This window comes from Ruditapes philippinarum, unplaced genomic scaffold (assembly GCF_026571515.1).
Source record: "Ruditapes philippinarum isolate M1 unplaced genomic scaffold, ASM2657151v2 ctg935_1_1_1_1, whole genome shotgun sequence".
In the NCBI taxonomy this organism is placed as follows: Eukaryota; Metazoa; Mollusca; class Bivalvia; order Venerida; family Veneridae; genus Ruditapes; species Ruditapes philippinarum.
The window spans coordinates 491,508-518,281 of NW_026855136.1; the positions used below are offsets into that span (position 1 = coordinate 491,508).

At 33.5% G+C, this 26,774-nt stretch overlaps 1 protein-coding gene across 1 annotated transcript in view; it reads right to left on the reverse strand.

Moving 5' to 3' along the window:
- The window catches only part of LOC132742233 (guanylate-binding protein 1-like), a 33,153-nt gene that overhangs the window by 6,060 nt on the left and 319 nt on the right, over positions 1-26,774 (reverse strand). Inside the window, exons 2-8 of the mRNA XM_060730572.1 lie at positions 14,081-14,308; positions 13,379-13,395; positions 12,028-12,221; positions 11,495-11,622; positions 5,738-5,847; positions 2,226-2,659; positions 649-926 (exon numbers count right to left, since the gene is read on the reverse strand). Of these exons, the coding sequence (XP_060586555.1) occupies positions 649-926; positions 2,226-2,659; positions 5,738-5,847; positions 11,495-11,622; positions 12,028-12,221; positions 13,379-13,395; positions 14,081-14,281 (1,362 nt within the window). The 5' untranslated portion in view covers positions 14,282-14,308. The remainder of the gene's footprint in view (positions 1-648; positions 927-2,225; positions 2,660-5,737; positions 5,848-11,494; positions 11,623-12,027; positions 12,222-13,378; positions 13,396-14,080; positions 14,309-26,774) is intronic.

The window sequence follows — 26,774 nt, forward strand, 5'->3', positions numbered from 1 at the left end:
ACATCCATACAGAGTATAAAGAGTTTTTTTGCATCTACATTTTTGTATTTTATATCCTTAGTTTTAACAATATTTTATTTATAAACATTACATTTACATGATAATTGACAAGTAATATATAGTACGGATTGAGTAGGAAGCTTGAAAAGTTTTTTTAGAAACTCACTATCTCAAAGAGTATGTAAAATGGTAACAATAATATGCATTTTTGTGTTAAATATACATAACATTTTCACTATAGCAATTTGCACTTTGGTCTTCCTAATCAAAACAACCTTAATAATAATATATAAACATAAAAAAGTGAAGGAAAATCGTATAGCTCTATAGCATAAATACACGTAATGCACAAATTAGGACGTTTAAACTTATCAAGAAAAATAAAAGAACTTTTAAACATGTTAAGAAAAATTGAAGAAAAATAAAGATATGGAAACGTAAGTTAATTTAATTGTTGTAATTGTTGGTTATTTTTTATCCTTATATACAATACCGCTAAAAAATGTAAAAATTACTACCAGACATATTAGATAATTGCTCACTCAGTTTTAAACTGAAAAATTAAAGCTTACATTTTAGATTTATTAATGAACGTGTTGCCAGATCATTAATGAAAACATGATGAAAAAATATAGAACAGAATCATACCATTGCTTCATCTTCAAAAATATTAACTTTGTACGGATACATCTTCTCCCTCAACTGTTTGAGCTTTTTGTTAAGTATCTCAAATGTTTTTCCTTCTATGTCCGTTTTACGCTTTACGGGCATTTTCATTTCTTTTAGTTCAGTTTCAAATTCATGTACAGATGTTACAACTAGCTTGCTGTTGTGAAACTTGGACACTTGATCAAATGCTTTCTCGTATGACAACATTGATCCTGTTCGCATTGCTCCCACATATGTTCGCGTAAACGATTCAAAGTCTGAAATCATTAGCAGTCATCAAAGACAACACCTGTTCATTGTACGGGCGATATATTATCTCTTCTATCAAGAGGAGCAACAATAAAAAAAATAGTTTTGTAATTTTCAATAACTGATTCCATTTATGTAGCATATTTTTTTTATACAGAACCATTTATATTTCGGTAAATTATTTGAATCCTCCCAAAATGAAAGAACGGCAAAGGTGGGGTAATACAAGCCGGAATGAAGGATATCATGGTGGGTGATTTGAACTATGTCGTATTTTCGCTCCACGAGGCACAAAATGAAAACATGATTACGAGAGTAACTACAAAAAATATTCAAATTTGCAAACTATTTATTTTTTCCCACTTCTCTAATTCTCCGATATTCTTTTTAATATGAATTTTATTCATGATGGAGGTGAACCGATTTTTTAATAAAACAGATCACTGTAAGAAAGCTCTCAACAGTAAAACTATTGATTATTCCTTAAATATGTATTTCTACATTGTGAAGTATGAAGACAAGTACAATCAATGAAATACATATATTTACGATGTTCGTAAAGATCATTCAGCATGCGATTATTGTTGTTGCCTTTTTGCTAGTTGGTTGTTCAGATATTCCTACTTGAATACTGAATTATTACCCTAAGGATACTTTGCATGCTTTTTAATGTCAATATTTTTAACCGTTAATGTTATATGCAGGCTCTGTAACGGATCGACAGCTTTATATGCTATGCATCGAATATCTAAACTCTTGACTCTGCAATTTCTTAATGTTAATTTCGTTTACAAGTAAATGTTTACTTAAAGGCTCATCATGCCCCAGAAATGCTTTTATTTTTTTCCCAAAAATCTTTTTAATCATAAGTGTACTTTTATTGTTGCAAAAGAGTTATTGGCCATATACCGGAACCATCTTTTTTATCTGTTGCTTTTCGGTAACTAGTACAGTGATAATGAATTAGTATTTTGAAGAAACATACTGTGTGGCAAATTATTTCAGATTTATCACTACTTTTTCTCTTAAACCATTATTTAAACATTATAAAATTCATATTTGCCCTTTCCTCAGAAGTAAAAAATGGTTTCTGTACAGAAAAAAATTTCTTTGAGCACTTGTTAAATTAAATGTTAACATTTTCAAAACTTAATACACCATGATATAAATAAAAAAGTAATACGAATCTGCTTATAACAAATGAACATTATGCTTAATTCGGCCTTTTAATGTCTTGTTTATTCATGCAAAAACAGAATCTTTATATTGATACATGTGTATATGATACTAAAATAGTTTTTACTTACCATAACCTTTAATTGGAGCCTTTGTTACGCCATCTGTAACTTTATGTTCACATGCATACACATATTCTTGAAGACTGTTACAGTCACTTACAAATTCGTCGTTGAGTTGATAATCCTCATAATCATCAACTTTGGCAAGCTTTCTGCCCATAGCTGGTTGTGCGAGCGTGAAGCATTTTCTTCTGGGAAAGTATTTTTTGATACATTCCCTCGTTTCGTCAATTTTCTCATTGCCTTTGCCGTCTGACCTTGATAAACATTTTTCAAAGTATTTATCCGGAGACATTTCTGTACCATCTTCGTCTTTCACCTCGAGATAAAAGTCTCGGAGACACAAAATGAAAATCGGAGTGATTATTTTCATAGTATCTTCATTTTCTTTTCTGTCTAATCTTGGCAAAACCTGTACATTTCTCGATACTCGTGTTATAAAACTGTCACATGTTAAAGGAAAAGTAACAATATCAGTATTGGCAAATTATTAAGATATAACACTAAAACTATGTCTCTAGTATTGAGTTTTAAATGTATATTCAACAGAAATCTTTAAGCGAAGTGTCAAAAATCTTAACTATTTTTTAAACTGAATCCGAAGATCAAAGGCCACTATAATGGCATATCTGTTTCTTTGGAAAAACACATCTAAATAATACATCTTCAAAAACTTAAGATATGAAAAGGATTAGTTTATAAACATTAAAATACTTTTTTTAGATTTGCGTACAAAGAAGGTCTATTCAAAAAACATTGATGCAAATATGTAGATCATCTACTTAAAACGTTTGTAGAGAAAATATCAATTGCAAAATGACGCATAAAAAAGAAATGCGTCGCAATGGTCATAACTGAAATCGTGCTAAGAATCTTACAGAACTATATGGATATAGTTCTTTTTATCTTTTGCATGTTGATCTATGAAATAATTTTATGTTTTATGCTTTAGAGCATCAGTGGAGACATGGTCCAAAATTCATAGCTGATAGTAAACAGCAAAACTGTAAGAAACTAGGTCAAACTCTAGGTAATCAAAATTTTAATTAATATCTTAAACTTTGCATATGGTCAAAATTTCGTACCTGTATATTAAAAACAAAAACACAGGTCACTATATCAACTTTATCAATAATATGATTTCAAAACTACACATTAAATGTGCACATTGTCAAAGTTTCAGCTCATATTAAAGTTCAATTCTACATTTGAAATTGTGTATATGATCTACATTTAATAGTTTAAAATCAAATAACAAAAACTATGACATAGAATCCCATTGCGTAGGGCAAATTTGGCTTTAATTCATACAATCCGAATATTGGTACACCAGACAATGTTTTAGAGATCATGTATTATAGTTTTTAATTATGTATATGAAGAATACTCATGACTACCAGGGCAATGCTTAATTTGACACAAGAGTCGTAATTTAAAAAATCTGTCTAGAGGACCTCATTGTTTTATGTTAAATGTTAAAGCAGTAGGACTTGATGCTTTGAAGGATAATTTTTAGCAATATTTTACTATATTTGCACACCTCCTCTATTGTTTGTGACAGGTCTATATTTTTCGGATAGACCTGTTTAAACAAAAGAAAGTCCGTTATAAGGTCTATTTTTTGCACGTGCACAGGTCAGTTCTAGACAGACAGACCCGGTCATGAAATACACGTGAAAAAATAGACCTGCCTATGCGCAGACAAAGAAAACATGAAATGCAATCAAAAATTAAAACCACTTTAACTAAGCAATTACTCCAGCATCCCTATATTAAATCTTTTCAATAAAATTTAATATAATGGATAGCATATCAGAGTTAGGACACATTTAACATTTATTTAATCTCGTAATTTTTTAAGTAATTTTAATTCTGTCATTAAGTTCATAATATAACAAAATTAACGCTTAAACTTCATATGTATGAAACTATATAGCAGAAATCACATCATACTCATGACCATTTTAAAATGTTAATAAAGTTATAGGTGATTTAACTTAAAACATTTTATGATGAACGAACATGTTTTATTCTAAAACAATTTATAATCTATAAAATATAGTTTCGGTTTATGTATCTCACACTTGCCAACAATATACATATGTAAGTATTTCGTGGTCTGCTGGGTATCCACACATTGCCCTTCGGACAGTTGCCCCCTCGCTAGTTTGCCCCCATTTTGCAATGGCGGTCTCTACTGCCCCCCCCTCATGTCTTTGGAAGGGGCGGACATTTGTCCCCCTCCCTGTTTTAAAAAATATTTTATTGTTGAATATTTGCTACCATAATTCATCGCCTATTGTGCTTAAATACACAAAAACTCTCGCGCAAATTTGTGAAAGTCAAAATAGCATCCATAAATAAATAAAACTAAAATGTTTCCATTGGCAAATATAAAATCTATACACGAGATGACAAGTCACAAGTCGCAACAGCAACAAGGGGGCATACGTCCGCGGGGCAAATGTCCGAGGGCAAATGTCCTAGAATCTGAATTGTCGGATACGAAATACTATCAACATAATTATTCAATACTTTTTATAACAGATCTATTCACTTTATATTTTGACAAATTGCACATTTGGCTTTTTTGATTTTTTGATTTTAAAGGGGAAAGCAAAGTATATATTGTATTTAAGCAGAACTTTAATAAAAGCTTACCTGTTTTTGCGTTGTATTACAAATAATATTTGTGCATTTCAACAAATTTCAAGCCAATATAGTTTAACGGTGTGTAAGTTGGATATCGGCCTCGTTCATCGATCTTTCTTATAAGGAAAGACCTGGTCACGAATTTCATGAAACACCTCGAGCGCTACGCGCTCTCGGTGTCACATGAAATTCGTGACCAGGTCTTTCCTTTACAGAAAGACCTCGTACTCGGTCGATATCCTATACGTACATACTAAAATCGTTTGTCACATCGACGCGGAGGCAATGTTTGCATCCAACATGGCTAGAACAAACTTGGTAGAAGTGCACTTCACAATGTAGGCTAAGCAAATTTTGACATATAGGCATAATTTGTTGAACTTTGATCGAGGTCTACTAGACAATGTCTTTACTACATTTATACAAGGAAAAACTAACACTGCCTAAGAGCAGGGTCTATCTTGACCCCAGGGCTATAATTTGAACAAACTTGATAGAGGTCCGCAAACAAAGATCCATGCCAAATATCTCGACTTAAGCCTTTGTCATTTCGGAGGAGAATATCTTTTAATAAGGTTTTTACTATATACATATAAGAAAAACTATGACCGTCGAGGTAGGGCAAATTTTGAACCCAGACCAATAATTTGAACAAATTTGGTAAAGGTCCACTACCCAAACTTTCATGCAAATGATATCTAATTTGAAGCTTTTGTCATTTAAGAGCAGACAATTTTAAGTGTTTACTTTCTACATATCAGCAAAAAAAATATGAGACGGGTTCAGTTTTGACCCCAGGGCTAGGATATAAGTTGTCTCTAGGGAACTTAAACAAAAAAACATTCATTGCAATCATTCTAAAAGGATACGCTAATTTTTCAACAGCATCTTGATTGAAAACGCCCGTGTTATTGTAAATGAGTGTGCTACTGAGAAGCATTGTGAGACTAAACATCTTGTTATCATGTTCAGTGTCCCCCTGAAATGGAAAATAATTCTTCTTAAGTCAAACACATCATCGTAAGAACATAATAGAAAGGAATAGTCCTACAAAACATTTTTGGTGACAAGTACAATTCATATTTCATATTTGATACTGAGAAATCTCATTTGAATAAATCATCATGTCGATTTTGTCAAAGAATGAATCAAATACATAAATATTTAACAAAGTAATGACAATTTTTAAAAGTAAATTTCAATAATTTTATCCCGACAGCCAAGATCAAATGAGGTCAAAGTCATAATGAAACTATTGAACGTGTCTGTCTTGTCAAACGTGTTCTTCTGTCCAAGTGTAAATAAAGTTTGTAAATAAATAACAAAGTTTTTTCAACTAATTTCAATAATTTGCCGATGACTGTCAATGTTAGTATGTCAAAGTTCACATTTATATCAAAGGATTCAACATGTTTGTCTGTCCAAGTATTAATCCAATCTGCAAATAATGATAATTTACGCAAATTTCAATAATTTTACATTGACGGTCAATTGACAGCCAAGGTTAATCAAAGGTTTTGTCAAATCCGTTCTTTTGTCCACGTATAAATCAAATCAAATTAAAATCAAAGTAAAGACAGTTTTAGTTAATTTTATTAACTTGACCTTAACGGTCAAGATAACAAATTTCACTGTCATATTTGAATTATACAAAAACAGGTTTTGTCATTGTGGTTCTTTATCGTTAACTCAAATCCACAAATAAACAAGAAATGCCGAACGACACATATGCCACCTTTCTAGCCCTTAACTAACATTATTGGTAATTTTGTAAGACAAATTTGCCATAAATGGGTACATGGAAGTGTTCAAATATGGAAATGAGAAAAAATGAAGACTTTGTGATAAATAGTGTTCAAGATAATGGGACATTTAAGGCCCCTGTGACATAGACCTTTGAACAAGTGAGCCAAAATCAATAGGGGTCATCTAATAGTTATGACCAATCAATATTAGAAATATCAAGACTTTGTGATAAATAGCTTTCAAGATAATGAGCGGAAACCATACTAACATTCAAATACCCTGTGACCTTGACCTTTGACCTAGTGACCCAAAAATCAATAGGAGTCATTTTCTAGTTATGACCAATCACTATGTGAAATATGAAGACTTTGTGATGAATACTTTTTTTTGATAATCAGAAACAACCATTCTGACATTTAAGGCCCCTGTGACCTTGTCTTTTAAGCTAGTGACCACAAAATCAATTAAGGTCATCTACTATTAATGACCATTCACTATGTGAAATATGACAACTTAGTGATGAATACATTTCAAGATGATCAGTGGAAACCATTTTGACATTTAAGGCCCCTTTGACCTTGACCTAGTGACCCCAAAATCAATAGGGGTCATCTACTAGTTATGACCAATCACTATGTGATATATGAAGACTTTGTGATAATAGTTTTCAAGAAAATCAGCGGAAACCATGTGGTCTTCAAACGGATAGACCGACACACAGACTGACAGACAAACAGTCCGACATTAGCAAAACAATAACCCTCTCTTCTTTGAAGCGGGGCATAATAACAAAGTTATGGTTAACTGTAGTAAAATTCACTTATTTGACCTTAAGTGTCAAGGTCACGGTCAAGTGCACTTAAATCTTTTGTAATGTCTTGTCGCATCTTGTTTTGTTCATTAATTACAAAGTTTTAGCAATTTATAGCAAATATCTGAAGTTACAATAATTTACCTCTAATGTCAAGGTAGATATTGGTCAACGTCAAATTGAAATTAATGTTCCGTAAGACATTGTCCTTAAGGTAGTTGTGCTTAAGTATTAAGACCATTCATAAAAAACATAATTGCAAATTCGCGCCTGCTAAATAACAAATTTAAGAGTCAACAAAAATATAAAGTTGTCTAATTTTATATATTTTGCAAATCCTGGATGCTATGATTTAATTAAAGTTTCACGGGAACGTAAGGTTATCAGAGATGTTAAATTTCCGATCCCTGAATGTCGTTCAGCACGACATTTTGTGTTTGTGGTACATTTTAGTTTTAACTTTTCGGAATTTTTCTACTTGGGTGGTTCTTATATTCCTATTTTAATAATGTTTATATACTCTTAGGATATGTTGCCTGCTTATCAATTTTGTCTTTGGACGTCTAATCTGTGATACGCAAGCTTCATAAAATAAGACCCCCTTTCAAAATTCCATTTTATTTAGTTCTGCCCATAGTTTTCTCGTTTAGGGCAAACACATTTTTTAACTCGGGACCATACGACGCTTTCTATGTAATGGCACTAATGTGTCACATTGAATGTTTCATGATAACCGCCGAATAAACACATCTGCGGATGTTTCTTAATTCAAATTTTTCATTTTTAAAATGTTGAATTATGCTTAAGTCGGTGCCAGGGGCTTGCACGGTAGTTTGCACCAGACAGTGTTGTTCATGAACAGACTCAATCAAGCTGAGCCTGCAACATTTTCATCATTTCTTTAGGGTTTCCTATTTTCTCTATTTGAAAAATTTCTGCTTGAATTGTAGCCACAGCTTTGTATCATCATGAAAGAGGTATTATTGACTTTTTACAGAAAACTAGATTAAAGAGGAATACCTTTATAGTTGATGTTTCGTCTAGAAAGCAATGAAAATGTTACTCGGAACGAAAAATTAATTTATAAACGAAATTTTTATTTAGTTTTCGGGAGTACAGGAGGTACTAGTAGTCATGTTGCCAAGTGGATAGGCCTATAGTTATATTCTTTATGTGCGACTTTTCTTATGTATAGGATAATGTAATAATTCTATATGTGCGACTTTTCTTATGTAACTTTTGCTGTTCTTTGTTTACACTCCTGATTTATTTTCTATACTGACATGCTTCTGATTGCTAAATAAAACGAACATTGATAAGAAATGAACTAGCACTACAATAAATACTAAAATTGAATGATCTTAAGTCAGACATTTGGCATAAATGTTATAGTTATAATTACGGTCATATAGGTAATTTCAAGATTGTTTTTGCTTGAGGTTTTTTTTTAACAATAGGTTAAAAATAAAATGCATAAGAAGCTCATTCGCCTGCAAAACAGCCAACTAATATATGATTTTGAATAAGACGCATAGTTTACTGCAGAATGACAGTGTTAAGTTTTACGAGTCGTTATTAAAAACGCCATCACACACATCAGCTTTACACTTCATGACCAATTTTAACTGACTTTGTTACAAAGCATTTTATTAACATTTTCTTCAAATGGAAAGACAATGTTTTCTTATCTCCGTGTTCAAATAATGAACTGTGCAACTGTCAGCAGGTGTCAAGTGCTGTATGGCACCCTTACTTCACTTCAGTGTTGTTATATTTTTCTGGACCTTCGGGATCATTGAATCCAGCACTTTAAGTTTTGATAATTGAGCACCGCTTAAGCGAATTTTATGGAGCATGAGGGGTGTTGCACTTTTTCATTATCCCTCATGTACAGACTCAACCTAACCGATTCTGAAATTTTCATGTAATTTTGCTGTTTTTAATGCTTCCGATGGATCACCTTTTTCTAAATATTTACCAATATTTAATATCATGGAGCAACGCTAAAATTAAATTATGCGAAAACAAGTGTCCTCCACCTAGACTTACGCATTTGGAAAAATCGCATCGGTGTAAGAGCTGTTAATAAAACATCTGAATTTTTCAATATATTCATTTGTTGACTTCTAGAAACTAGGAAATACGTTCGTGTTGAAGAAATGTATCTTTTAAAGTTTTGTATTTGTCTTATGAGATGATTTGGACTGTGCGTTCACAGTTCTGTTCTCAAAAACATCAATAGCTGCCTTGTATATAGTAAAGCGAGGTCACACGTGTGCTGTTTTATACTGGTAAGATTTGGTAACGTTTTTTTTGCCTTAAATGTCTTATGTACTACGTTTATGCTCTAAATTTGATGTTTAATCGTTGGTCATTGGCTTATCAAAAGTTTTTGTATCGTTTAGTCGGGATATAATTAATTTAAGTTCAAAGCATTTTGCTAAACCATTACGAGCAACACTTTCTAAATAATATTTACACGCATATCGTCGAATTCCTGACACATTACGGCACATTACGGCATAGACTGAAGTGTACCCGTCCTGTCACAATACAAAACAAATATTACAAAATACGGACGTTAACGGAATTTTCTTGTCGTAACGCTTTTCCTTTAATTTAAACAACTGTGCAGATCTAAACAGACATTTGTCTTAGTAGCATTTTGTTGGGCTATTCTAAAGGTATGTAATGTACAGCTGACCATTCCTTCGCAGCCATTTTACGCGTGCGTAAAACCTTGCTTGTTATCTTAGGCGTTGTTACAACAAGTAAAGAAAATAAGTAACGTTTAAATGTGTGTTAGAATTGCCTGGGCTCCTTGTCACTGGGTCTTGTTGCTGGGTCGTGTGGGGGTTGCGTTCATTGAACGCCTACTTTCCTTGTTGATCTTGTTTGTCTTATTTCAGACCCTGTATCCTGATATTTGGTTTAGATTTGCAATAACTCCTGCTTCAGCGAATGCATATTATAAACGAAGTAGTTATATTTTTTGTATGTAACATGTAACAACTTCAGAATGAGTTTTAAGATATAAAAGTGTGAACTGTCTTACATTACTTCACAATGCAGGATGAAATTTCGTATTTCAATTTTTTTCTAGAAACATAATTCAAGTTGACATAGTATAGCATTCTTTGAATTTTGATATACGATGCAATGCAGTGACATTATGCTCATATTTTCATAGTCAAGTTGAGCTGAACTGACTATATATTTCAAAAGATTGACTTTTAAAATGGTGATTGACCAACAGTTCATATTGGAAAAAGTTTAGGATAAAATTTAAATCTGCCTAAAGTATAAAAAGACCGCCCCCAACTTTTTATGAAATGAACGTTACAAGACAATTCTAGCGGATATTTACGAAAATGTCGTTTGAATCCATGCGTTGTTTACTGTTAATACGAAATAAACATTTATATTTTAAGGAATTATGGCAAAATGAAAACTAAATATGACATTCACTTGTTCACTCATTTATACCATTGGATGAGCATATGTCACTTTAATTTTTTTTTATATAAATAGACAACACACTGTACCTTTGTTGGTAATAAAATTCGGCGACATGCACTACCTCGGAAGTAGCGACAGAGCAATTAACCGTATTTCCCTGAATGACCTAGCACTGTTGTTAACCATGCGTGCTATTATAGCAAAAATCACACAAAAATCATTTATTTGACCTTCAAAAGAAAGGTAATTCAAGAGTGAAGTTCATATTCAATTAAGTTCTTAAAATATCTGGTTCAAATGAGAGCTGTATGATCCTAGTATGTAGTCAAACAAAACAGGCAAACATGGGTAATATATTTTTGATAATGGCTTTAGGAGGTGTGTCTTAAAAGCTGACCACGTGATAAAGGTTGGGTAGATATAAAACGATTTGTCAAAATTACAAATGTGTTACAAGAATGATAACTTGTTTTCCATACATAATACTGAATAAAATCTGTTAACCATTTTATTATATAAATAGAACGATAATTATCAGTTTAAGAGATACAATAATATAAGTCGTTTATATATACAAAAATGTTTGATGAAGATATTAATAGAGTTTTACCTTGACTACATCCCCTAAACCTTCTGTATCAAGTAAAAGTAAAACTTGTTCTGTTTGTGTTGGATGAGGTTTACACCAGGCCCAAATACCCTTTGTCTCAGACCGAACTGTGCTCCCAAGTGAAAATCCTTTATAACCCAAGAAAAAAAGCAATGCAAACAAGCAAAACAAAAACAAGCAAAACAAAACAAAACGATTGAAACACAACGCACACAAATAAAAAAAAATACATAACGAAAGTAAAGTAAAATATTACAATATTTTAAAAGAGTAAATTCGGTGCTAACTAAACAGTTATACATATTTGACTCAGTCTGAACTTTGCTATGTAGAAGGAAAAAAAGTATCCCCTGTACTAAGAGTTTCAGGGAGATTAATATCAAAATACAAAAAATGAGCTAACAACAGTGTAAGCCTGGGTATTTAAGCAAAGAAAAATAGTATGAAAATAATATATTCTATAAACTACCTGTGCAAATTTAAATAACAATAGGAATACGTAGTTTATAAACGTTATCGGAGCATGCAAATACCTTTCCTTTCCTTCGCCAACCTGTTCATCAGATAAGACTTTCCTGTCCTATATAAGCCACATACAGCAACAACATTTAACGTTACATCTATACTACTTATCTGTGCCATAACATCTTCTGAAATTTTCAGGTTGTTGTCACTGTCAGAGTAGATAAACAACACAGGTTTTTTGAATACTTCTAGCCTGCCAAATCTGAAACAAATATGAATGTACTAGATTAAGTAACACTTATTAAAAATGGCAATTAAGTATATTTGCAGCAAATGACGTCTGCTCAAAATCTTTGCTGCTAAATGGTTCAATATGATAAACAAGATCAACAAGGAAAATGGGCGTTCATTGAACGCAACCCCCACATGATCCAGCAACAAGAGCCAGTGGCAAGGAGCCCAGGATGACCCCAGACAAAAACAGGACAGAGCACAATGCAGAGCACGGCCAGGTTAATTACTAAATCATACATGAGGAATAATAAGAAACTGATAAGGAATTCAAAGAAAACAAATAAATAATCGAAGTATAGGCCCATAAAGTCAAAGGGCACAGGGGAAGGGGACAGGAGACCCGGGGAAGGGTCAAACCATGGCATTTTGTTAGGAACATATTTTTATTCTATTTATGTTTAGGAGTAACCCTGAAACTGTCTATTATGTGAGAGAATGGACAAATTGAGGCGTTGTGTGGAGTTTGAGGAGTTTCTCTTCCTTAAAACATGTCCTCTTTTGGGAATAATAGCACTTTAAAAACAATATTAAAGTGTTTGTCATCAATATCTTTCAGAATGGGCATCCAGGTCATTAAACATTTATTTTCCTTTTAAAGTTGGTCTAACATTTTTAAATGTTTAACCGCTTAGTCTATTTCTTTGATACTTACTACAATAAATGAAACTATTATTTTAGAGTAAACTTCCTTACTATATTGTTGACAGGCGAACAAAATTTCTTATAGAAAATAGAAATAAATCGCGGTTTTTTAAATCGTAGATAAAGTAAAAATTAAAACTGCCATTCAAATTATCCATAAACAGTAAAAGACATGCATACAGAAACCATTTAAAGCTTTTTTTTGAAACTACAATTACATGTGCATACATATTTTGTCTGTAGCATTGCCTAGTAAACCTCTTGTGGTACTCTGTAAAAGCTATATAAATCATGCCACTTTGTCAAAGTTGTTTCTAGCACCGACGGTCACTGACTTTAAATACAGTGGAAAAATGTTTGATATAACTGTTGGCATTTGTACATCTTATTAATTGAACATAGCTTCAAGAACAAAATTAATTTATGTACAGTTTAAAAATATGCGAAACTGAAACTATTCAGATTAAAATATCAGACACTCACCTTTCTGTTAAACTAAACTGAAATATAAATAAGAACGGTTTAAATGTATTAATATATGGGCGAATGATCATATGTCTTTGGCTACGGTAAAGTTGAATTTCAGTGTATTTTAGAACACATGACTTGAAAGAATTGTTTGCTTTTTTGACATACTTGTTAATTATAGAATCAATTATATAGATCTTGTTCCAGTAAATAATTTCCGATTCGAGCAATACCTTTTTCACATTGGCAAATATGTTGATCCATTTAAATTGATTTCGACTGTTGAATTCCAATTTAAAGGCACAGTAAGACTCAGAAATGCTATCATTTTGTTTTTGCACATACTTTTCATTTTTGGTGTTCAAAACGGTACTCATTGGCATCTTTTGCGTTTTCGAAGAGCACAGTCAAAGTGAGATAGTAGTTGGTTGGAAGTCAAAATACTACTTTGTTTACACTTTGCTACCTTTATGACAATTTATCTCCAATCCAGTTCTAGTTTTCTTCATGTGATATGCATATCACACGTTCGTTCCAAAATCCATTATTGCAACATTTTCAAACATGTAATATTTGTCTTTTCTGCAGAACGCAATATTAAGTCTTTTCTGAGGCATAATTTACTTTTATTTAAATGAGATAATAATAATAATAATGATAATAAAATTATAATAATAATTATAATAGTAATAATAAAATAATAATAATGAAACTTACTTTATCTGACGGTGTAGGTGTTATAACAACGTCGTCAAAAATTTCATCTGACATCATGTATTGTATCTCCATCATAAGTCTTTCTTGTTCCTTTTCCTCCTCACTCATATTTCTTTCTGGATCATTTAATGGAAAAGTGTGAGAGAAATCACGTGAAGAGGCATCCGTCTTCTGAGAAGGTCCTGAATGGGTTTTATACATCACTGTCTGATTTAAAATTGAATCGAACTGGAATTAGAAAACAAAATTTTGAGTAACCCCATTTATTTGCTCCGTCACATAACCACAGTTGGTCAAAGCACATTCTTTTTGTAGTTGTTTTTTTCAGGCAATTTTAAATACAAAATAAAAGGTATTCTAACAACAAGAAGCCATGATGGCCCTAGATCGCTCACCTGACCCATTGAACTAATCCGAACAATTACCTAGACAAGAATTCATACCAAGTTTCATGATAGGTGAATCAAAAATGTGACCACTAGAGTGTAAACAAGGATTATCCATATTTGAGCAGTGTGACCTAGTTTTTTACCCAGGTGACCAATATTCGAACTTGACCTAGAAATTATCAAAACAAACTTTCAAATCAATTTTCAGGATACTTGGATCAAAACAGTTGCCACTAGAGTGTTAACAAGATTTTTCCATGTTTAGCTCCGGTGACCTTGTTTTTCATGCGAGATGACTCATGTTCGAACTCATCCAAGCAATTAGCTGGATAAACATCCTGACCAAGTTTAATTATAATTGAGTCAAAAATGTGACCACTAGTGTTAACAAGGTTTTTCCATTTTTGGACGGTGTGACCTAGTTTTTCATCCGAGATGACCCATGTTCAAACTTGATCTAGAAATCATCAAAACAAACCTTCAAACCAATTTCAAAGATATATAGATCAAAACAGTAGCCACTTGAGTGTGAACAAGATTTTTCTATTTTTAGCTCCTGTCACCTAGTTTTTCATTCGAGATGACCCATGTTCGAACTTATCTGAGCAATGACCAAGACAAGCAGCCTGACCAAGTTTGATGATAATAGAGTCAAAAATGTGACCACTAGAATGTTAACAAGGTTTTTCATGTTTGGGCAGTGTGACTTTGTTTTTGACCCCAGGTGACCCATATTTGAACTTGACCTAGAAATCATCAACCCAAACTTATAACTAATATACAGGATATTTGAACCAAAAAGTAGCCACTAGAGTGTTAACAAGATTTTTCTATTTTTAGCTCCTGTGACTAGTTTTTCATCCGAGATGACCCATGTTCAAACTCCTCCGAGCTATCACCTAGACAAGCACCCTGACCAAGTTTGATGATGACCGAGGCAAAAATGTGAACGCTAGAGTGTAAACAAGATTTTTTTCTATTTTTAGCTCTTGTGACCTAGTTTTTCATCCGAGATGACCCATGTTCGAACTCATCCAAGCTATCAACTAGATAAGCATCCTGACAAAGTTTGATGATGATTGATGCAAAAATTTGACCGCTAGAGTGTTAACGAACAAGACTGGACGGACGACGGACATTTAACGATCCAAAAAGCTCACCCTGAGCTAGCTCAGATGAGCTAAAAATTATGGACACTTAAACATAGATAGAGCAGAGAACAGTCAAACAGACAAAAAGGACACGAAATACAAATACGCTTGCCCACGCACGCTCGCAAATAAAAAGACGTGAAAAATAAAAATAAAAGAAAACTTTCCTACACATGAAAGATTATTATATATACATGTGTAATTTATATTTTCTCATATCACAAATGTAAAAAAAAGAGACAAAAACAAAAGAACATCATGAACCATTCTTTCCTTGCGACATCTAAAAGTATTTTTGCGTTGATCTTAAAAGTAAAACATCCATAAAGACCCTTCAGGTGATAATGATCTTAATTTAGGCAATAAAAATTAAAAGGTCAAACAAGTTCAGGTCCGTGTCTAGATTGAAATAATGATAATAAATAAAGTTAGGCATTTTAATCGATTCTCTAATTTCACTTAATTTTGCAGGCATGATTAATTTTTGGTTTTCTCCGTAAGGACTTCTTTTTAGACTTTTTTATTCCAAGATTTAACATAACTTATTTTACAGCCCATGAAATAAAATGTCGTTGGCTTGAATTCATTGAATTATAACCACGACATTAGTGTCCCACGAATCATTATTTTTTTGTAGTGTTAATGACAAAAGCTATAGCAAAAGATTCCATATTTCATTTAACCAAAATAGGGTATTTTTGGGATTACTGCTTATTTATAAATTTATATTGCTACGAAACGAACATTTTAATTCCTACAAGAAATACAGAATTGATAAGCATTATACATCGGTACACAAACATTTCAAAATATGCAAAAAATAAGTTATTTCTTTTTGTTAGAAAACAATTCATCACAAATGTAGCCAAAAATATCACATTCATTAGTGTATAAAAAGGGTCTTTCAGTATTAAAAAATCAATTGTTTTACAATATTGCACTGCTAAAACAGGTGCTCAATTGTGTCTATGTCATTGTTGCAAAAGGTACATACAGGTCCGCTATGTTACATGTTATAAAAAGATTTTGCATCCTTGTCATTTGATTCAACATTTCTTATGTAAAGTGGTAAATCAGTACTTAATGTTATTTTCGTCAACATGCAGCTTCAAAACAACTTAAGATTTAGCCACAATTGGTTACATTTTGAAAGTATGATTCATGTGTTAAATTAATAACCTACGTGAATCACAATAAATATATGCATGTAATTTGGAACATTTCATTCACTTTCAGTTTAAAAAAGGAGTGGGGTAGTCGTTTTATATTTTAGGCAGTAATTATATTTTATCATTGACATTTTACTTATTAAATTATTCAATTCAATTATCATTATGCAATTATTGCTCACAGGCCATTATATAAGTCAACTTTTTAAATATATAGTCAATTTAGCACAACTCGACAGCAAAAAACTGAATAAACACAATGCCACTCAAGACAATAAAAGGACCTAAGTATTTTCAGAATTTCTTTTGTGTGAAAATCTGCACTTATGAGATATTCACAGCTGTGAAATTGCAAATTAATATCTCGAATACTTAATGAATTGTATCTTGGATTATAAAAAATACAGGACAATGACAAAAAAATGCAGTCTTACTGCCCTTTATCTATCTATGAAGCTGAAATATCTTTTAAACACAATAGTTATGTAAGATACAAGTACACGTTAAGGCTGGTATTCCATTCATACGTGAGCGCAACGTAAACGTTCAGAGTGAGCGTGAATTCGACGTGAGGCGTAAGTATTCACGCTCACACTATTCCATATATCCGGGTAGCGTGAAAACTGTTTCGTCCATTTTTGTTGGAAAGAAAATATGTCATTAGATGAGTGGTCGCAAATTCTTACTCTCTTGGGTGGTTTTGCTTATATATATGCACGCAAGTACAAACGAAAACACAGATGGTGGATATGTAACATTAACAAGAACAGAGGAATCTTTGGAACAGACCACCTCTTAGTGAAAGAGTTAGAACTCATTGAAGAAGAGTTTGTGTGTTTCTTTCGTTTAAACAAGGAACAGTTTGGTCGTATACTAGTTGCTGTTGAAGAAGATCTGACCTAGCGACATGTTACAAGGGACCCAATCGGTGCCAAACAACGACTAGCTATTTGTTTGAGGTAATGTGTATAAAAACAAACTTTGTTAACAATAAACAAATTTTTAATGTTCTTTTATTGCAAAAAATGCAAATACAAGTGAAAATGCCTTAAACAATTCAATATCTATCAAACAGAACACGTTTTTAAGAAAGTAATCCATATAGAATAAAATAGCAAAGAATCATACAACTTCTAAACATACTTGTTACAGTAAAATCAAGTGTACATATTATAGAAAACTCAAAAGTAGATCTCTGCTTGCTACATTATTACAAAAAAGGTAATTTTCAGCCATCAAATATATAGCATAAACACACAACCATTAGAACAACTTGAAACAAGAGCTGTTCTGTTTTATCTTCAGAAAGTTCTCGAATAAATCTCGTATGATTTCTGTTAAACATCAAACACAAACAAAAACAGTTATTGGAACTAAAGGTAGAGAGTTGTTCACTCTATAGTATGTGTGCAAGATTTGTAGAATTTATTCTTGTAAGGCAGCCATAGCATTACCAAGAATGTCGAGACCACTTTGTGGTTTATCTGTTAGGTCACTGTCTCTTGGCGTTAAACTAACCTCTCCTGACTTGTCTGGATACTTTAGCTGTTTGTGTACTTAGAAGTGGTCCAATCAAGTGATGTTGTGTCATATCTTTAGGAACAGGTGATGTTGCTGTTGAACCTAAGCTGTGATCTTGCGATGGGGCGGTTGTAAAGTTCTTTTGCATAACACCTTGCTTCTTAGCGCATTCCGCGCTATATAGAAGAGTTGCAAATTGCATTTTTAGCCATCCCTGTGTTTCTTTAGAAAGTTGTTTAGCTCTTAACGAGCAGCTTTCAAAGAAAGCATCCATTGAATGGCGTCCTTAATGCGCCTTGGTTGCTAACTCTAGCCTACGCGACTTCTGCCTGGCAAATTGCATACAATTTTCTTCATATTCTGTCATCTTTTGCCGTTCCAACGGTGGCCACCCTTTGCCCTTAACAGTGGACAATAGCTCGGTGTTTCGTTGTCAAACTTGATGTCTGGTTTCAGGGTAACACTGATTATTTCTATCGGGTGTATCACAAGCAACTGAGCTACCTGACACCGTTTGTGGCTGGCATACCTGCGTCTTACTGCTATGTTCGTCGTTATTTGTATTTCTGAAGGGCAAAAGATATTTAACAAATTAAAACTAGATCAATCAAACATTTTATAAGTGTGAAAAAATGCGTCATTTTTTGATATATTTTAACTTGAAGGTTTGGCAGAGAGTAAAATTTCGCAAAGAATATGATAAACGTTGTGATAGACCGTAACGTATTCAAAACATGTGTACAGGTACAATAGTGTCAAAACTTAACTCTAAACATCATAACAGTCTCCGGATTATAATAATGTAGCAAACTGTGTTTTGCTAATTTCTATAGCTTTCTAGCAACCGGAGAGACATTTGTATCATTGAGCTACTCGTAAAGGGTTGGGCAGACAACAATCACTCGTATTTTGTACAGGGTAGTGGTGGTCAAGGCTTGCACCATTCTACATGCGGATGCCTACTACTCAGCACGACTGGCTTGAAATCGCCTCGAGATTTTGTGCAAAGTGGCAGAATCCACACTGTTTTGGAGCAAAAGACGGAAAGCACATCGTAATAAAGTGACAACCAGACAACTCTGATTCACTATATTTCAATTACAAGGGGACTTTCTCTAGTGTGCTGATAGCTCTGGGTGACATCTGTATGATTGATGTTGAGGCTTATGGTAGAAACAGAGATGGTGATATATTTGCCCACTCTAACTTCGGAATGGCACTCAATACAAATGCACTGTTTGCCCAATGCGTCACATTAGCCAGGCGCTGAACAACTCGGGAATGTTCCGTTTTTGTTCCTCGGAGACGAGGCCCTTTCGTTACATGAGCATATTTAGAGTCCCTATCCAGGGCGTGTGTGTACAGATGAGCAGAGTGTTTTTAACTACAGGTTATCTAGAGCAAGAAAGTGTGTTGAGACTTTTGCTTGTGTCCCTTGTTGTTTCCTCATCTACGGGAAGTATCTCCCCCTTTTCCCCTAGTCTTATTTCTTTAATTTACCTTGCCCCCTTTCCCAGGTCTCCTGTGCCCTTCCCATGTGCCCTTTGTCTTCATGGGCCTATTATTCTTTCATTTATTTGTTTTCTTTAAATTCCTTATCAGTTCCGAATTATTTATCATTTAGTGATTAGCCTGTCCATGCTCAGCCTTGTGCCCTGTCCTGTTTTTGTTTTGGGTCCACCTGGGCTCCTTGCCGTTGGTTCGTGTTGCTAGGTCGTGTGGGGATTGCGTCCATTTAACGCCGCCTTTCCTTGTTGATCTTGTTTATCATATTTTTGAGAGCGCATTTGGTGTCTTAGCAACAAGATGGAGGGTATTTTACACGAATATTGGCGTGCTAGGGGGCGTGGCCGGTAGTTTGCACTTTACAGTACCGTCCATGAACAGGCTCAACCAAACCGAGCCTGCAACATTTTCAATTATGTTGCGTTGGACTTTCTTTAGGGATTCTTATTTTCTCTATGTTATCGCCACATCAGCGTTTTTGTGCCGTGTGGAGGCTGTAAAAGGTCGCCCCGTACATTCAATCAGGGATGTTATATTTCCGATCCTTAAAGATCGTTCAGCACGACATTATTGTTGTGCTTAGAGTATTTTTAGTTTAAGCTTTTCGGCATTTCTTGTTGGGTGGTTCCAATATTCCTATTTGAATAATGTTGAATCACCCTAAGGATATGTTGCCTGCATTTTAACTTTGTCTGTTGACGTTTTATTTGTGATATGCAGGCTTCATAACCTCTGATCCCCTTTCAAAATTCCATTTATTTAGTTCCGCCCGTTGTTTTCTCGTTTAGGGCACACGCTTTCTATTACTTTGGGACCATACGCCGCTTTTCATGGAATGGCACGGAAGTGTCACGTTGAAGATTCCATGATAACCGCCGTATGAACACATCTGCGGATGTTTCTAAATTCAAAATTTTACCATTTCATGTTAAATGTTGAATTCTGCTTAAGCCGGAGCTAGGGGGTTGACGGTAGTTTGCACTTTACAGTACCGTCCATGAACACGCTCAATCAAACCGAGCCTGCAACATTTTCAATTATGTTGTGTTGGACTTTCTTTAGGGATTCTTATTTTCTCTATGTAATCGCCACATCAGCGTTGTTTGTGCCGTGTGGAGGCTGTAAAAAGTCGCCCCGTACATTCAATCAGGGATGTTATATTTCCGATCCTTAAAGATCGTTCAGCACGACATTATTGTTGTGCTTAGAGTAGTTTTAGTTTAAACTGTTCGGCATTTCTTGTTGGGTGGTTCCAATATTCCTACTTGAATAATGTTGAATCACCCTAAGGATATGTTGCCTGCTTTTTAACTTTGTCTTTTGACGTTTTATTTGTGATATGCAGGCTTCATAACCTCTGATCCCCTTTCAAAATTCCATTTTATTTAGTTCCACCCATTGTTTTCTTGTTTAGGGCACACGCTTTCTATTACTTGGGGACCATGGAATGGCACGGAAGTGTCAAGTTGAAGGTTCCATGATAACCGCCATATGAACAAATCTGCGGATGTTTCTAAATTCAAAATGTTACCATTTCATGTTAAATGTTGAATTCTGCTTAAGCCGGTGTTAGGGGGCGTGGACGGTAGTTTGCACTTTACAGTACCGTCCATGAACAGGCTCAATCAAACCGAGCCTGCAACATTTTCAATTATGTTGTGTTGGACTTTCTTTAGGGATTCTTTCTTTAGGGAATTAAGGCAACTGTTGCTCTGCACAACCTGTCCAAGAAGGAAACAACTGCAACACAATAAACGAGTATGTTACACGACTACAGTGTTCATCCCGAGGAGGTGTCGAGGACCTGCCAAGAATCGGTGTTCACGGATCACAGCAAGCAGCAGATATTCGAGACACCTTAAGGAATTGCTTGAATCATTTCAATGTTCTTCCTTGGCAGGACAATACAATATAAGACGCGGGTATTTTGGTGAACCATAATTGCTAGAGAGTGTATGTCTCTAATGATAAGTTATCTTGACTATCGACGACCGAATCTGTGTCATAGGATGTAAGCTCTTCGTACAGTAGATTTCGGCTCTGGGAAGTTACTGTCAGTGCTGAAATTTAAACTTTTGTTTGTATGTTTTGTATAAAATATAGGTACATATATAATTGTGATTGACATGTACGCAAATGCGCTTGTGATATAATTGAATGGTTAATTTATATAAGAAAATGTTTAAATATTTCATGTTGTCTTGGAAATTAATGTACACATATATAAACATACTGTAAACATGGTAGATATGAAAAATAAAAAATGTTACTAAGTACAATGACATTGAAAGGCAAACATAACTATTAAACAGATTTAATGCATTTATTCTATTTTGCTTGATGACATTGGAACTTGTATTATGCTTGATTCCATCTTGCTTTATGACATTGGAACTTGAATTATGCTTGATTCTATCTTGCTTTATGATATTTAAACTTGCATTACGCTTGATTCCATCTTGCTTGATGACATTGGAACTTGCATTATGCTTGATTCCATCTTGCTTTATGATATCTTAACTTAAGCTGCATTCTATTTTTCATTATTTCATTAAAACTTTCGTAGTGACTAATTCTATCATTGAGTGATAACTATTAAACTTGCACAAGCCATTTATCGTACTGTTTTGGAATATTAAAATGTTAACGTCATATACCTTTATGTATAAGCTACCTTTCTTCATGCTCTTTACAAACTTTATACGGTTTAGTTCTTTTTTGTATTACTTTTATGTAGAAGTGATTTAAAAAAGACCTATTCTTCTTCCCTACTTCCTTTTGTACACCTTAAATTACACGATGGATTTTTTTAAGGTGTGACTTATATGATTTATCGCTGGCATGGCGTGATTACTGTTAGCTTTCGCTTATTTCCATTATTCAGTGTTTATGCTAAATAAAGTCCGGTGTCTGATGCTTAGTGGGTTGTGTTTGATCATCTTACAATATATATAAGCAATTTAAACAATGTCTAACGAGTGTGAACTGTTAAGGGGCGAGAACTCTGCTATCGAGATCAACGGAATTTTTCCACATTTCGCCTATCATCGGTATTTTCCGTACACAAACTGCGATGACTATTTTGCGTAAAAATGCGTATCAAGCACTAAATATATAAATTGCCCAGGAAAGAATATAAATATAAGTAGAAAAAGGTTATGCAATATAACTTTATATATTTATGCAGTCTGATAGAAAAATATATTCGTGAACAGTTATAATCTTCCACTTACATGTCAGCCCCCAAATAACACTGTACGGTATACGCCCCTATATAAGGGGATGTAACTTTGTTTTACTCCACGTGCAAAAATAGCGGGACCATCCGGAAAATAACGGGATGTACCGACAAAGCGACACCTGCTGTCATAATATGAAAACAAAATATTGCAACTCGCATTATGATTACTGTCAACCGCTTAGTGCGTACTGTAACATGCGACTATAATATCGCTATGGTTGTCATCTTCGTTGTCGATGCGCAGTGATCATGTATTGCATTATATTTGTAATCAGTGAATGTATTGAAACATGAATGCTAAGACACATCGAATTCGCCAAGCATTGATCAAAATCAATTATTTATTGTGAAATAGTGTCGACAATGTAAGTGGCAGATTTAGAACAAATAAAAGGTACCGACAGGAACTTGCCATTTTGCATCTACTTATATCAAGAACAAGCAAAGAATGTTCTTTTAAACAGCGAACATAATACGCTGTCCTTGATCATAGATTAAAATAAACACATAGCATATTAAAATATGTGAGTTTGATGGTTCAGAAAGGAACACATGAAGTTGCAATTACATAATAGTGCATAAAGTAATCATAATGCAAGATTGTATTCAGCAAAACGTAGGTTCCCATTGTTATAAAAAAGTATGGAAGCAAGCATAATGTAAGTCCCAATATCATCAAGCAAGATGGAATAAATGCACTAATTCTGTTCCATACATAAATAATTATACTTCCATTACCTTACTTCTTGGACGTAAGGAGTCAAAAACTTGAGTATAGGACTTCTTGGTTTTAGTCTCCCTCTCAGATTTTTTACTTGATACGATTTCGCGCTTCTTTTTTACATTAGTGTCACGCAGTGTTCGCCATCGTTTCCACACATCACCACCTTGGTTTGAAAATTTAAAATATGAATAATTAAAAGATAGGTCTGAAAAAATGCTGCAATGACAGAGGCCCCACGATGTCGTATGGAACGTTGTAGAACAGTAGTGTGTGATCAAATAGTGGGTTCAATTTTCAGCAAACGTGAAGAAATTGTATTTTGTTTGTTTATTTTGTTTATCTTGCGAGGGGAACTCAATTAAAAAAGGTTTGAGCTTAATTATAAATATGCTTGGTAACTGGGTATTTTTAATGTTTTCATGCATAACAAGAATTTGTCAACTCATCTGTAATGAAAAAATAATTTAATGTTTGAATTTTGTAATTACAACAGAATTGTCATAGCATGTTTGCAAAAACTATACACACTTAAATTAACATTGTTTTGCAACTGAAGTTAATTTATGTTAGGTTTACCTTTAAAGCCAGGAATGTTGAGAGAGTAAGCAATTGTCTGCAACACCCGGCTTTTGATGTCTGTGTCCCTGTACTCCTTTAGGGACTGGTCGGACAGAATAGGGCATTTTCTAGTTTCTTCAATACATTTTTCTGTTGCATCTTGCATAGACAGAGGACCTTTCATGGTGGCTTCTCGTCAATGAATGCCGTGCGTGAACGTGATAAATTATTTTATGTAGCAATCGGTTTCAAGCTCGAGTTACACGGTCACATGTCATAAATTCGTGTTCCACGCTCACGTCGCGCTCGCGCCGATAAGGAACGAATACATACAACAGAAAAACATTTGTTTAATTTTTCACGTTCGCGCTTCACGTTCACGCTACACGTTCCCGTAAAGATGGAATACCGGCCTAAGGCATGACGATTACCTTTGACAACGACATAGTTGGTCTAGAAGATCTAACCAATAAAAGTAGCTGAATTTGTGAAGTTTGAAGGATGTGGAATGATTTGCCTTTCAACTTGTTTAAGTAAATAGAGCTCAAGTTGGTCCTTTGATCTTTAAGGTTTTAGGAGCATGAAGATAAATACATGTGAAATTATTAAGCATTTTTATTTCATTGCAAAGATTAATGTATATGTTTTATGGTTAAAATGAACGTTTTTTGGGACGCGGATTGTTGATCGATTGGTCGGCTTTAGTTTGTGAGAAAAAGGCCTTCTGTTTTATGGCCACACTTGGAGGAAAATTTGACTAAAAAAATTGAATATAAACTAGACCTGGTGGATAGTTCGCATCAAAGTTAATTTATTTTAAAGTAAAGGTAAAAATGTGATATTTTTAGTTAAAGTTGATCTCAATGTAAACCAAAAAGAATCCTCCAGATGGGCATAATAAATCATGACATGTTCTTTAAACTTGGCATGTTGTTAGAATGTGATAACAGAAACATTTTAGGCGAAGAGAAATTTGGGTCACCATTCTCGTTTTTGAGTTATCTGCCCCTAAATCAGAATTTTCTATTATTTGAGGTCATTTCAAGGGCAGATAACTGACACATACAATACAATTTTAAGTTTATCACCAGATGGTTAAATACGATTTATCATCAATTCAAATCTTTCAGGGAACCTACATCATAGTAATCCTCTTTAAATCTCGAACAAATCCAATAAATCTTTTTCGCAACTACCTTGCAAACAAACATTATCTTTTCATAAAGTTGGATAATGCAAACATTCAGACATGTAGAGATATTACCCTATCATATTTCAGGTTTAACAATGCCTTACAATTTAACTTTGAAGTACATAACTTTTATATAATCGATAGCAAATTATAGAGTGAGATAGAACGAAATGATAAGCTTAAATGATTATTTTATTTATTGTTTTGTGTAAAGTATCGATAAAAAAGTTAAAAACCTATTATATAACGTTTTTTATTGACAAATCTTGTTATTAATCTTAATGATATTTGCAGAATGCATTGTTAAATTATTGATTTCGTGTGTGAGAAAAATAATACATCACCAAAAAGCACAATGTTTTCTTAGAAGAAAAAAAAAACATATTAAAACACATCCAAGTTTGATACAAACAATTTAAGTGTATTTATTTGATCTATCAATGTAAAACATATGTATAAATATAAGTTTAAATGCTAAATGGTTTTGCTATATCGATGTCCATGTACTTTCCGGTCCCGTTCAATATACTTAACGACGTTTTCGGGAGTTTTCATATAGACATACAGGCAAAATTATAACTGTTCAATAACATTTCTTTAAACTTGGCATGTTGTTAGAATGTGATAACAGACACATTTTAGGCGAAGAGAAATTTGGGTCACCATTCTCGTTTTTGAGTTATTTGCCCCTGAATCAGAATTTTCTACTTATTTGAGGTCATTTATAGGGGGAATAAATGACACATACCTCAATGATTTTTGTTTGTACTTTTCGATTATGTTTTTCTTTTTTTATTGTTGAGCAAAATACATAATAACATGCAATTCATTATATAATTTCTGTTTATTTTTGTTAAATAAAAATAAAGGTACCTAAAATTCTTAAAAATAGGTCATTTTTTAAGAATAAATGCAGAGGTTAGATAAAAGGTGGACAAAAACTTTCCACTCTTAACTCGTTTTTGACATTTTGCATATTGACTAAAACGAAGGTAAGCTTCTTGAAAAAAAGAAAAAATAAGGTATTGTTTCTTTTTTCCGTTAAATACATGCCCGTGAATTTAACAAAAAAAAAAACATTCAAGGGCAGATAACTCAAAAATGAAAACGATGACTCCACATTTTTTCCGCTTAAAATGTTTCTGTTATCACATTTTAACAACATGCCAAGCTTATAGAAATTATATTGACCAGTTTTAATTTTGCCTATATGTCTATATGAAAACTCCCGATAACTTCCTTA